Source organism: Solanum stenotomum, chromosome 1 (genome assembly GCF_019186545.1).
Source record: "Solanum stenotomum isolate F172 chromosome 1, ASM1918654v1, whole genome shotgun sequence".
NCBI classification, from domain to species: domain Eukaryota; kingdom Viridiplantae; phylum Streptophyta; class Magnoliopsida; order Solanales; family Solanaceae; genus Solanum; species Solanum stenotomum.
In genome coordinates, this window is record NC_064282.1 from 49,116,052 (window position 1) to 49,128,985 (window position 12,934).

The 12,934-nt window shown below is 36.4% G+C and overlaps 1 protein-coding gene across 1 annotated transcript in view; it reads left to right on the plus strand.

The window, feature by feature from the left end:
- LOC125842248 (uncharacterized) overlaps positions 1 to 4,620 on the plus strand; it is a 9,951-nt gene extending 5,331 nt beyond the window's left edge. Inside the window, exons 6-13 of the mRNA XM_049521511.1 lie at positions 749 to 849; positions 954 to 1,032; positions 2,739 to 2,837; positions 2,945 to 3,013; positions 3,137 to 3,186; positions 3,293 to 3,374; positions 3,489 to 3,583; positions 3,883 to 4,620. Coding sequence (XP_049377468.1) covers positions 749 to 849; positions 954 to 1,032; positions 2,739 to 2,837; positions 2,945 to 3,013; positions 3,137 to 3,186; positions 3,293 to 3,374; positions 3,489 to 3,583; positions 3,883 to 4,009 — 702 coding nt within the window. The 3' untranslated portion in view covers positions 4,010 to 4,620. The remainder of the gene's footprint in view (positions 1 to 748; positions 850 to 953; positions 1,033 to 2,738; positions 2,838 to 2,944; positions 3,014 to 3,136; positions 3,187 to 3,292; positions 3,375 to 3,488; positions 3,584 to 3,882) is intronic.
- Positions 4,621 to 12,934: the final 8,314 nt, after the last annotated feature.

Consider the following 12,934-nt stretch of genomic DNA (forward strand, 5'->3'; position numbering starts at 1 on the left):
GGGGTGGTAATTTTTTTTTAAATTTTTTTAAAAATAATTAATGAAAAAATTGAAAATTTTGTTAATTTTTTTTGGGATGAAGTGGGGGGGGGGGTGGTAGGGGTGGGGTGGAAATTTTTTATTTTTTTTACATTTTTTTGGGATAGGGGGGGTGGAGTGAAGTAATAAAAAAAATTAATTTTATTTTAATTTTTAAAGCTTTTAACAAGATTTCTATTATAATATGGGTAAATATGGTTATCCATATTATCCATTGGGTAACTCGTTTTTACTCATTTAAAATGTGAGTCGAGTCGAGTAACTTACCCATTTTTATTTAACTCGTTTTTTGATCGACTCATATTCGGCTCGATTCGCTCGTTTGCCACTCATACACATATTTAGTTTAAGGCAACAAGAACCAGAAGTCTTCTTTATTCATGGTTCTATAGTTCTCATTTTTGTTTTGATTAATTTTCTCCTGGGTTCTTGCTTTCACTTTCTACTTAGGTGCTGACTATTATTGTACTAGAGGATTCCTGTTAATAAAAATGTTGTTATAATAAAGCACTCTATTAAGCAACATTTCATGTAATATATTTGCATAAATCATAATCATCTGAAGGGACTAACATGTCATTCTAGAAGAGTTTCCTGACAGATATGACATATCCTTTTTAGTTTATAACTCAAGTAGGACCATTGGGTTTCTATGATTATGCTTGGTCGACAAGCATTTCTGAGAGATTTTGCACTTGCTTTTCTGCAGGTGTCACTGATGAAACGCCTCCGACATCCAAATATTCTTCTTTTCATGGGTGCGGTAACTTCACCTCAACGCCTCTGTATTGTGACAGAGTTCTTGCCACGGTCAATTCTCAATTCTTAAAACAAATTGTTTATGCTCAGTTTTTATGGGATAATGTTTCTATATTACAATGAGTTACAAACCATTTCGTTTTCTATTAATGCAGAGGAAGTTTGTTTAGGTTACTACAAAGAAATGCATCCAAACTAGAATGGAGACGACGTATTCACATGGCTTTAGATATTGTGAGTTCCTATGAAATCTGTAATACCTAAAACATCTCATATATATTATGTATGCATAATATCTTGGGATCCCATAGAATATGGCACTGTTTATTTGGTGCACGCCTGAATTATTTTTTTCTTAATTACCCACCTATACTTGACTATTTGATAGCCTTGACCCCCTGATTAATCTCACCTTATGCATACTATCTTGGGACCACATAGAATATGGTACTGTTTATTTGGTGCACACCTGAATTATTTTTTTCCTAATTACCCACCTATACTTGACTATTTGATAGCTTCGACTCCCTGACTAATCTCACCTTATGGAGGTGAGAGTCCACACGACATTTTTGTAAAATAGAATAGATCTTGTTACCTTTTTTTATTCATTAATTTTTGAAACATCTTTTTATAGTCAAGTTTGTAAAAAGCATGGGTGCAACTCCATTATTGAGAAATAAATACAACAACAACATACCCAGTAAAATTCCACACAAAGTGGGCTCTGGGAGGGTAGTGTACGCAGTCTGTACTACTACCTCTCCGAGGTAGAGATGTTCTTGAAAGATCCTCAGCTCAAGAAAATCAAAGGAGTTATAAAATGAAAAAAAAAACAGGTGGTTGGGAGAAACATGACAACGAATAGCAAAGCCCCACTAACCTTCTACCATTATCGTGATCTCCATACTCTCCTATCTAAGGTCATTTCCTCGGTAATTTGAAGATGGACCATATCGTGTCTAATCACCTCCCCCAATACTTCTTCGGCCTATCTCTGCCTCTCCTCGTCCCCACTATATCAAACCTCTCCCACCTCCTCATTGGGGCACCTACACCTCTCCTCTTCACATGCCCAAACTATCTCAGTCTCCCTTCCCTCAACCTGTCCACCATGGAGGCCACTCCCATTTTGTCTCGGATATCCTCATTTCTAATTCTATCGTTCCCAGTATGCATGCACATATCCATCTCAACATTCTCATTTCTGCCACTTGCATCTTTTGAACATGAGAGTTTTTGACTGGCCAACACTCCGCTCCATACAACAAAGTTGGTCTAAGCACCACTCTATAAAATTTACCTTTTTAAGTTTTGGTGGTACTTTCTTGTCACACAAGGCACCGGATGCAAGCCTCCACTTCATCCATGCCTCACCAATACAATGTGTGACATCATCATCGATCTCCCTATTTCCCTAATACAGGGATCCAACTAAAATCTTTCTTTGAGATATAAATACAAATTTTGGTAGAAATATGCATTGTACAAGAAGCAAAAAGAAAGTCACAATTGGAACAAATAAAATGTAGTATATGACTCTGCCAATTGACTGTTGGAAAATAACCCTCTTGGAAGCTGATTTTCTTATTTTCTTCATCCACTGGCCTAAAAGAGTGTATCCACATCCTTCGCCATCTTAGCTTCCAGGGGTGATAGTTGTCAAGTTCAGGGTGTTCATAAGGACAAAATAGTTCAGGTGTGCACCGAATAAAGGGTGCCAAGTTCAGGGGGGTCCCGAAGAATTATGTCTCTCATATCATCATGAGCAGCATCCATATTTCCTACTGGAAAAGCATTATTTCTACTTTTTCTTTTCATGATCTTCAGACATGTTTTCTGATTATGCTTTCTTTTCAATAATGTCGTATTTGTCTGGGATTTTGGCATTACCAAGTTAAATCATGTTATATAATTGTAATGTGTTTCTATTTCTTCAGGCTCGTGGCATGAACTATCTTCATCATTTCAACCCACCTATAGTTCATCGGGATCTGAAGTCTTCAAATCTTCTTGTGGACAAGAACTGGACCGTTAAGGTTAGACTATCATTTTTCCGCTGAATATCCTTGACAACCCCTAAACCTTTGTCACTTGGAGGTTCTAGATGTATTGAGATTCTCACTATGCATTTACATATCTATAGGTTGGCGACTTTGGTCTGTCACGTCTTAAGCACGAGACATATCTAACAACAAAGAATGGGAAAGGAACGGTATTCAACTTGAACTGAGGACCTCTTTTTCTTAGCATATCAATATGAGTTACTTTAGTTGACCTGTATATTCAAACTTCAAGTGCCTGGCTGACTTTATGTCAAACTTCATTACTGTTGCAGCCACAATGGATGGCTCCAGAAGTTCTTCGCAATGAACCTTCAGATGAGAAGTACGCCCTCAATAAGAGTTTAAATCTTTTTAATGATATTGATGAATTTCATGCAGATTTCCTGAATAATTAATGATATTGCTTCTTAAATACATGTTATATTCAGGGCTGATATATACAGTTTTGGTGTTATACTATGGGAACTTGCCACGGAAAAGATCCCTTGGGATAACCTCAACTCAATGCAGGTATTTTCATCTTCCTAAAATTCACTTGGATTACATACCAAAAGATAAAAAATCGAAGGAAATGTATTTTATATAGTTGAGCATCTGAAAACAGTTATTGGATTCACACTTCAGGTGATTGGAGCTGTAGGATTCATGAATCAGCGGCTAGATATCCCCAAGAATGTTGATCCACAGTGGGTTTCTATTATTGAGAGCTGTTGGCATAGGTTTGTATCTTATTCTTTTTGCCATCATGATTTGTTTAATTAAAGCAAATAGTCTTTATTAAGAATATTGCCCTGTTTGTACTGGAGTTTGTGTCCTTGACAAGTTGTGTTGCCACGACATGTAAACCTATGGTATGTTTCATGACGGTTAGGGAAAATAAATTGGCCTCCAAATTTTTCCTCACTGACTAAATTTTTAAGCACTTTGATTGCAAGATCAATTTATCTTTCTTCTCAATCTCTTTTGTTTGAACACAACTATGCACATATTTAACTAATATGTGATTTGTCCACCTCAGCGAGCCACAGCTACGCCCAACGTTCCTAGAGTTGGTAGATAAACTCAAGGATATGCTGAGGCAGTATGCCATTCAGGCTCAGGCAGCACGTAATGTTGCAGGAGATAGCAGGCAGAAGGAACTATAGATAAAGATGGTGTTTTGTGCTTGAAGCTTTTGTGGAATAGCCAGAAGATACACTGATAACACACAGCCTTCAGTGACTGTTTGATTGGAAGCGTCACTCAGAGGTCACAAATTGCTTGTGTTGTCGGACCCAAAATTCGGTTAAAGTCGCCAAGCAGGCTGTTCACCGAGAGGAAACTTGATAGAGAAGATAACAGCTGTCATTTATCGGTGTCAAGGAAGAACATAAATCCTATAGGACATAGCGTATGTGAAATCATGACTTTCATGTATAGTTCATCCACTGTGCGAAACTGAACTCATCACAATGGCTCTTAGTGTTAAATCGTCACCTCAAGTTTGGGCTGTGCCTTGCAACTTTTAGTTTGTTTGTCAAGGATTCCATAGAGTTTGTGGTCAATCAACTGAGGTTGTATTTTATTGAGGCTTAGAAAGGGTCTGTAACACGTCATTTCTACTAATCTCCCAGACTTGTTTGTGCGCCTGTGTTCAACTTTTGCGTGCTTCCTAAACTCAGCTGGCTTAACTGTTCTTTTTTCATGTCTAGTTCACCTATTCTGTACTGTAATCCATTGGGACAAGTTATCTTCTTATTCATGAATATTTAAGGTATTTTTACCAATTACAATGAATAAATCAAACTAAATGAAAGGAAACATTCCACAAATTACAATCACTCCTGTGATTTGGTTACAATATTCTGTAACACTCTGAGTTGGAGCATACATACTGATTATGCTTAAATTGTCACAAAGATAATTAATTCAAGTTTCATTCACAAAGGCGGAGTGCTGACAATATTCTAATTGGCTACCTGGACTTTGGCACCATAAAATGGCCGATGGAATTTTTAAAATACCTTCTTACATTTTTCATTCCATCAATACTAGGACAATTTTCTCTCCTCTCCAACACTAAGGTATGTTCCTTCCATGTATTTCAAAGTATTCGTAATCACTAATTATGAATTACTGATAAGAGTCTACACCACAATCCCACAGTTTTCAAGAAAATTCATCTCCAAGGTTCAAGACATGAGGGTTTCATCCTAGTCCAATTTTTTTTTTAAAAAAATCAAGACATGAGGGTTTCATCCTAGTCCAAATTCATTCATGGAAGCCATTTGAAGTCATGGAAACGTGATTGTGGGGAGGAACAATGATTCGTCCACACTTAGATTTAGCTTTACCTACCTTAATCACCACACACAACCACCATTTGAGCCACAACTATCACCACCTACCATCTACAACCACCATTCTCAGCCCAACCACAACTATCACTACTGCCAATCACCAAAATCAATCATCATCACCATTAGCCATCATTTGAAATTATCACCATCAAACACTATTACATCCACTAATCACTATCAATAATTACCATGATTAATAGTCAACATTATATATTGCTAACCACTATTATCACTCACCATTTCCACTATCTACCAATATGTAGTGACACGCTGGGTAATTTCCTCTATTTCTTGTATTTTCAACAATTGGAGCTTTTCTATAATTGCTCTAAGTCATCTATAATTTGTTGGGACTGATAGGATGGTCACCGGGTAGTTCATTTGGTCTTGACACATGCATTTTGTTTTTTGGAGTTTTTGAAGTTTAGATGTTTGACTTCGGTCAAAACTTCAGTTAATCGACCTTGGAATTCAATTCTGATGGCTCATTACCTTCGAAACAACAAATTTTATCTAGTTGGACCTTTGATTTGGATCCCGAGGCTTTCAAACTCATTTCGAGCTATCGTGGGAATTTGAGCTAAATTGGAGCTCAGATTGTGGGACCCAGTTTCCATCGAGAGGACCTCTGTCGGAAGTTTTGACAGTTCCATTGTGTCCAAAATATCATTTTTGGTGGGGGTGGTGTCATGACCTTGACCCGTCGTGAGAGGCAGCTACACTAACCCTTCGGTGGGAGAACCAACTACTAACCCAAACCTAACCCATCAAACCATTTAAAACCAAGTCATGATTATTAAACGCTAGGAAAAATAGTTTCAAAACAACAAAAAGGTTGAATTCCCATAAACTCAAAATTCAACAAATAAATGCGGAATAAACTCCCTAAAACCTGAAGTCATAGTACCAAAACATCTAACGGTCTAGGTTAGAGGATGCAACCCCAAAATAAACTAGAGTGTTTGGATCCAAATAATGGATCAAGAAGGAAAAGAGGAATCCGTAGCATTCCCGAGGAAGAGGCTCACCCTTGAAATTAGATAGCAGAGGTCTCACAACTGAGGCCACGAAGCATCTGCCTAAAGATGCTCTATTCTCAACAAAGAAATAACAAGTGCAGTATCAGTACACAACCACAATGTAATGGTTGAATCATCGACTAGTTCTAGTATACGAAATATGAACAAGAAATCAAAACTCAGTAAACATATAATACACAATTATAACACAAGTATAATGATAAACTTTCAACTATGTTCCATATTTCAGGGCGTAGGCGGTCGTATGCAAAATAATTATGCAACATATGAGGTCGAGGTCGAACCACAATGATTGGTATATGAGACTCTTCTTCTATTGAGTTCACCACTCAAACATGATAGAGAATTTAGTTCTTAACAAATATATACATAAAATGGTTTTTTTTTATCTAACAACTAAAATTTATTTAGGATTAAGCAACAAAACAGGGAATCAACACAAATAAGATCTAAACAAGTTGGAAAAGACTAGGGGTGTGCACACATCAATAGGGGTTTGAACTTGAATAGGCGAAGATTAACCGGACAACATTAATTGATACATGGATAAAGTTTGTTCTAGGCTACAATCGATATTCTCCTCAACTATCAAGCATATGTCCCTTGGAATCTTTCGAACTCCAAAACCCTTTCAAATAAGAAACCAAACATTGCTTGGGTAGATAGACTATTCCAAGCTAATATCATTAAATGTGAATCCACTCGGATTATCCCATCCTTATCTCAAATCCATAGAGTAATTTCATCAAGTCCTTACTATTGAGTCTTACCCAACTCCATTAAGCTTTCTCAAGTTAAAATGGTGTTAGAGAGCTCAACCATTGTTGACATCCATTGAATTTAGATTTAAACTTTAAGACAACAATAGATCCATGCAATCCAATCAATATTAGAGCCGATTAATCAATACTCATTCGGGGTTTTACACCCCATCTAGCACACACACCCCTAGATAAGGGTCTAGCTACTCATAAATATTAAATAAAGACAATATTCATAAAGGAAATCTTCATTACAAGCTAGTTTGATAAGTTAAAAACTTGAATTTCAAGCTTGGATTGACACAAATATGAGGTTTCTTCCTTTATAAGCTAAAAAGTTCTTTGCTACTTTTCTCTCTAAAAATTCTATATCATAACCCAACACAACGTATGTCTATTACCCTAATTGGGAAGAAGATAATGGTACATAATTGCCCAAGTTCCTATTTTATCCTGTGAAACTTCCAAAAGAAGCACTATTTTTCAAAATTGTGTTTTGGCCTTCAGCTCCCGCCCTTCGGACTTGTGCTGTACCAGCGAGACACTGATCAGAGAAAGTGGAGCCCCAATTACCTCCGCACTTCAACCTTTTGTTCTAATAGGAGTATCTATACTGGGATCGACAAATGCTGATTAGTTATTGTACCGCACCAATTGTGCGCTGGTACTGAGGCAACATTGCTCTGTCCAATCCGCCATTTAGCCAGCGAGACGCCTATTGGCTTATGCGAGATGTCGGTTCCATCGCTGGTGCGTTTTAGTTCTTTTTGGATTTAAATCCATCAAACTTATTTTTTCCAAGGAATGGATGCATTCAACAAAACTAGGGCAAACCCTTTCAATTAGCATTAAAACATGACAATAATTCATGAATTTGAGTCAGTAAAATACCAACTCATCAAATCCCCAAACTTGAACTATTGCTTGTTCTTGAGCAAAACACTCACTAAGAATAGGACCAAAACTTAGCCACACCTAAGATGGGATTTTCATAACTACATACTTAACTTCTAACAATTGGTAAAACAAAACCAAAATCAAATAAATAAAACACTCAAAACAAGCATCACTCTCTATTGATTCCAACATCATTCGCTAGGCAAATATTTTAGCAAAACATTTTTTGCACAATTTTTGGACAATCATTCTTTTAAGCACAATCTTAAAGCATCTCAAATCAATGGGATCAACCTTCTTTCTTTGCCTAAAGATTCACATGGATATGTCATATTTATGCAATACAGTTGAAATCAAGACATCAAAATTCATATGAAGGATGGAATGCCACTCACATAAAAGAGAATCCCACACACATTTAAGAATAACAATTTAAGGGATTATAGATCATACTAGAACATTCACTCTCACAAATTAATTCAAGTATATACACATTGAACCATAGACTTGTCATGTATATAGATTGCCACTAATATAGATCAACAAGGTTCAAAATCCCTAAGGACTTTTGTGTTTGACTTAGGCTTGGGCAAAAGGTAGGATATCATTTGATCAAGTGAATGCTTCGCTACTGCTTTAATTTCATTAGAACTTTCTGCTCTCATTTTTGACTTTTGTTTTCTACCTTATTTCTCCCTTATTTCAACATTCACTTGTTTGAGCTTCCATTTTTTTCCACCTTGAGGTATGTGCATTTGTCACCACCCAAGGGTACCCCCAAGATGTAAAAAGGCACATACAACCCCGAAAAGCACCATGTAAGCCACTTAGCATATCATAACATAAAACATTAGAACAATAAGAGTAAAAATGCATTTCAAGTCCAAAATGTTTTTATGAAGGAAAGTGGAAGTCTAGATTTATCTCAATATAGCCATCTATTACAATAGTTCAAATGAAAAGGGACACAGCCCATACAACATAGTCCAAAAATGAAATACTAGAAATGAAACTACAAGTGACACATTTGTCCTCGAGTCATGAGGACTCACCACAAACTAGGAGAATAGTCGAATTCAAGCTTGAACCAAATGATGACCGCCTTAAGAACCGGACCCTATACTTGAGAAAAATATAGGAAAATATGGGTTAGTACAAAAATGCACTAAGTATGATAGCCATGCATAAAAACCTTGAAAATATGCTAAAAAGAACATTTTAGTTGAATGCATGCAATTTACTAAGTTAAAGCATCATTTTGAAGATAATGGAAAAGCATAAGTCATAAGCATAATCAACTCATAGATCATCATATCATAAAAGGAAAATACTATAAATATCCTCAAAGTATACTTGTGCAATGTATGAATAAAACCCCATAATCCTACCCATACTAAGTAAAGCTTCTTAAGTAGTTATAGTCCGTAATTCATATTCTTGTTCATATTGTTGCCGTAGTGGGATAAGCCTTATCCAACATAGACCATGTGAGCTTAACATGGACTTCGGTGTCTACCCCACACTGAAAAGGGGTTGTCCTACTTGCCTAAGGTAGAACCATACTCTTAGCTTAGGTGGATCCACTAGCTAAATACCTATGAGGGCACATAGTTTATGGGATAAGGATATTATTTCTAGAAACCCGGACTCAACTAAGGTAGAAGGTCTCCATCTCATGAGATACATACTTTGGGAAACCGGACTTAACTAAGGTAGAAGGAACCCATTTAGAAAGCCGGACTCAACTAGTGTAAAAGTTTCCATCTCATATTCAATATCCACTTGATGCTAAGCATTAATTCCCACAAATTTCATATTAAGTCTTTACTTAAGTTCATAATCATGGAAGCATGTCTTGACACTCAATCCAACATAATTCATTCTAAAACTCTTAGATTCAATAGGTGAGAATAACCTTTCAACCTTAGAATCATCATATAATGGAAGAACCTTTCACATCATAGCATAATAATACATAGGTGTTTATGAGGATAATCTTTCAACAACACAACAACTAGATCACAATCATAATCACTTTATTCCCAAAGTGATCTTAAAGCATATACATAAATCTCATAATCATGCACAATTCCCATACTTTACCCCTCAAGGATCAAGGATCACATTCCATCAACACATCTAGAATTACTACATTAGACATAGATTATAACATGATTCAAGTAATACAACTACTACAGGCATAATTTCATAATATCTATCTTTCATCAATTCACCCACACCACAAAGTCATAAATTGAGAATATGGGGATTTCATGGATTCTTGGGAGATTTCATCATAAAACCATAACCAAACATCAATTCAATCATAATATAAAGTAATTAAATCAATAGAATTGTTTTTGGAAGGAATCCATGGCTTGAAGTCAAACCCTAGCTTTTGGAGAAATTACTAGTTTTGAAATTGAGTTTGGAGTGACTCCATGGATGATATCTATCCATGGATGAAGGACTACCATACGTTAGCTATGAATCTCCAAAGAAATTGAGTAGAAAAGCTTGTTCCTTCAACCCTAGCTTCCACTTTCTTCTTCTTCTTCCTTGAATTTCTAGAGAGAGAATTTTGCAGAGGGTTTTGATTTGGGATTTTGGAATTATGAGGAAGATGACTTAATTTGGGGGTCTTAAAACATTATATTGTTATTCTGATTTAGTGTAAACTGACGTCACTTATTTATTAATTAAAAATGGAAAACCCCAAAGTACCCCCAACTCAACTGCCAAAAAGCAGTTCCAGGCCTCAACCACGACCCACCATTGACGGACCGTGATTGGACCCACGACCCGTGCTGGTGAACCATGTATGGGCCAAAGTTCATCCTTCGAGCCAAGTCAAATCTATAATTTTGCCTTGGAACACATTTTGGGGCATGTTCTAGATAACATGCACATACAAGAATGAATCAAAACCTTTCCGCACAAGGCATTTTTATCCAACAAATTCTCAAGTTAGTCTCAATTTTGACAATCACACGGGGAAATCCTACTTGTCAATCATAAAGCTAAATCAAGAATATACGAACCATGACATGAGATTACTTTTCAATTCATCTTTTCACATTTGAAATCATTTTAAAAATAAGTTTCCTTTGCCAATAATTGCTTTTGGTGGTCCCTCTTGCAAGAGGTTCAAAATTAGACTCGATTTAAACTAAAACTTGGTATTTTTCCATAAGAAAGTCACCCACAATACATCATAAGAAACTCCAACTCGGTTTAACAGAAAAATTCTTAAGCACAAAAATAAAATAAAATAAAATATTGAAATATATTTTGCTTCTTGGGAAAGAGCCACAGTATAAAGAAAACCCTTGGAGTTTATTCAACTACTACCACTATTCACAAAGACAAATTTTGATTCATGCAACAGAAATTCATTGGGAGAAGAAGACCTTATGAAAAGGCACTAAGCGCGAATCTCAAGCTAGCAACACGGGGTAGTAAAACAATAAGAAAATGTAGGACCAACCCGGTTAACACAAATGATCATCCATATAAGTGTGCCTAGCAAAGCATAGTTCAATATTCATAGCAAGCAAAAAGGATGAGAGCTCAATTGTCAAATAGTCAAAACAACATTAATAATTTTTTTTTAACAACATTCAAACAATAGAAATTAACACGCAATAAAACATAAAACAAATAGTCTTCAAATGACTTCCAACAAATCCTCCCTCTAGACATAACATTGTCATTCCCTCAATGCTATAAAACAAGGTCAATAAGGGAGATATACTCCCTGGATCATTCAACCTCCTCTTCTTCAACTTTTGATTCAGTTTTATCTTTATTATCATCGGCGTGTGCTCAAACGGGTTGCTAGATTAAGCCTAGCTTTGTTGGTGTTATATCTATCTCATCATCCTCCTTCTTCAACAATTCTCATGCTCCGCATCAAAGCATCTATGGGTCAAAGGTGTTTCTCGGTGCCCTACTTACTTCAACCAACTTATCAATTTCACAGTTTTCTACTAGAGCTTTCCCCTTTAAGTCATTCATGTTTGTTTTCAAAGTTGTGATAACTTCTTCTACTACCTCATCCCATTTGCACAAATTGTCTATGCTACTGGTTACTCCTTTAATTTCTTTTTCTCCGGCGACCAAGAAATATTGGGTAGAGATTGTGCAAGCTTTTTCTGTTGGCAATCATTAGAATATGTGGCTTCGATCAACGCATGGTAGGCATTATGATTGATTGGAGTTCGGGGTAAGGGTCTTCCGCGAGTGATGTCTTCTCTCATCCCTGCATGTTCCAATTCCATAGGGTGTTTTGCATCTAGAGCATTAGCAAACGAAGCTTTTCCACCCAACATTTACTTTTTTTTTGCCTTTGGACCTCTAGTGCATTGGTATCCCTCTTGTGATATATATCAAACACCCCAATAGAGGGCAAAACAATGTCCATGTGTAGGTATCCTACTCTGGCATGAGTGCAAAACTTGCTAATCAAAACTGGGAAAGGCATAAAAAGTGTCTTTTTCCATGCCTTTATTCGTATATGTGTTGCAACTACTTCATTGTAATTGATGTGTACCTCAGTCATTAAGCAAGCGATGAGTATAACAACTTCATTATGAAATCTTTGATCATTTTTTGAGGGCATGATCCATGTTCACATAAATTTTAACCAAAGATTTGCCTCAAACATCAATTCATGGTAGTATATTTCTCCATCCGTTGTGACCCAAGTTGGTAGGCCTGTATCAACTATGTTGGTGACCCATTGAAGTTGAGTGCTTTTGGTGGCAATTTTCTCAACAAACGTAAATTCTATCCCTACCTTTTACTCCTAAAAGAGAGAGTTGATTGTATCGGGTGTGATGGTGACCTCTACACCTCATACAAGTACAAGCAAATTTTGAAATTTCTACACTAGTTCCTGAAGACCCACTGATTCTTTCCTTGCCTAATATGAGGCGTAAAATTTCATGACCAACTCTGGTAAGAAGTCTCTTATGGTCCTTTCAAGAGGCATCCAATTTTTGCTATTCAACTGGTGCATAATGTTGGGAAAT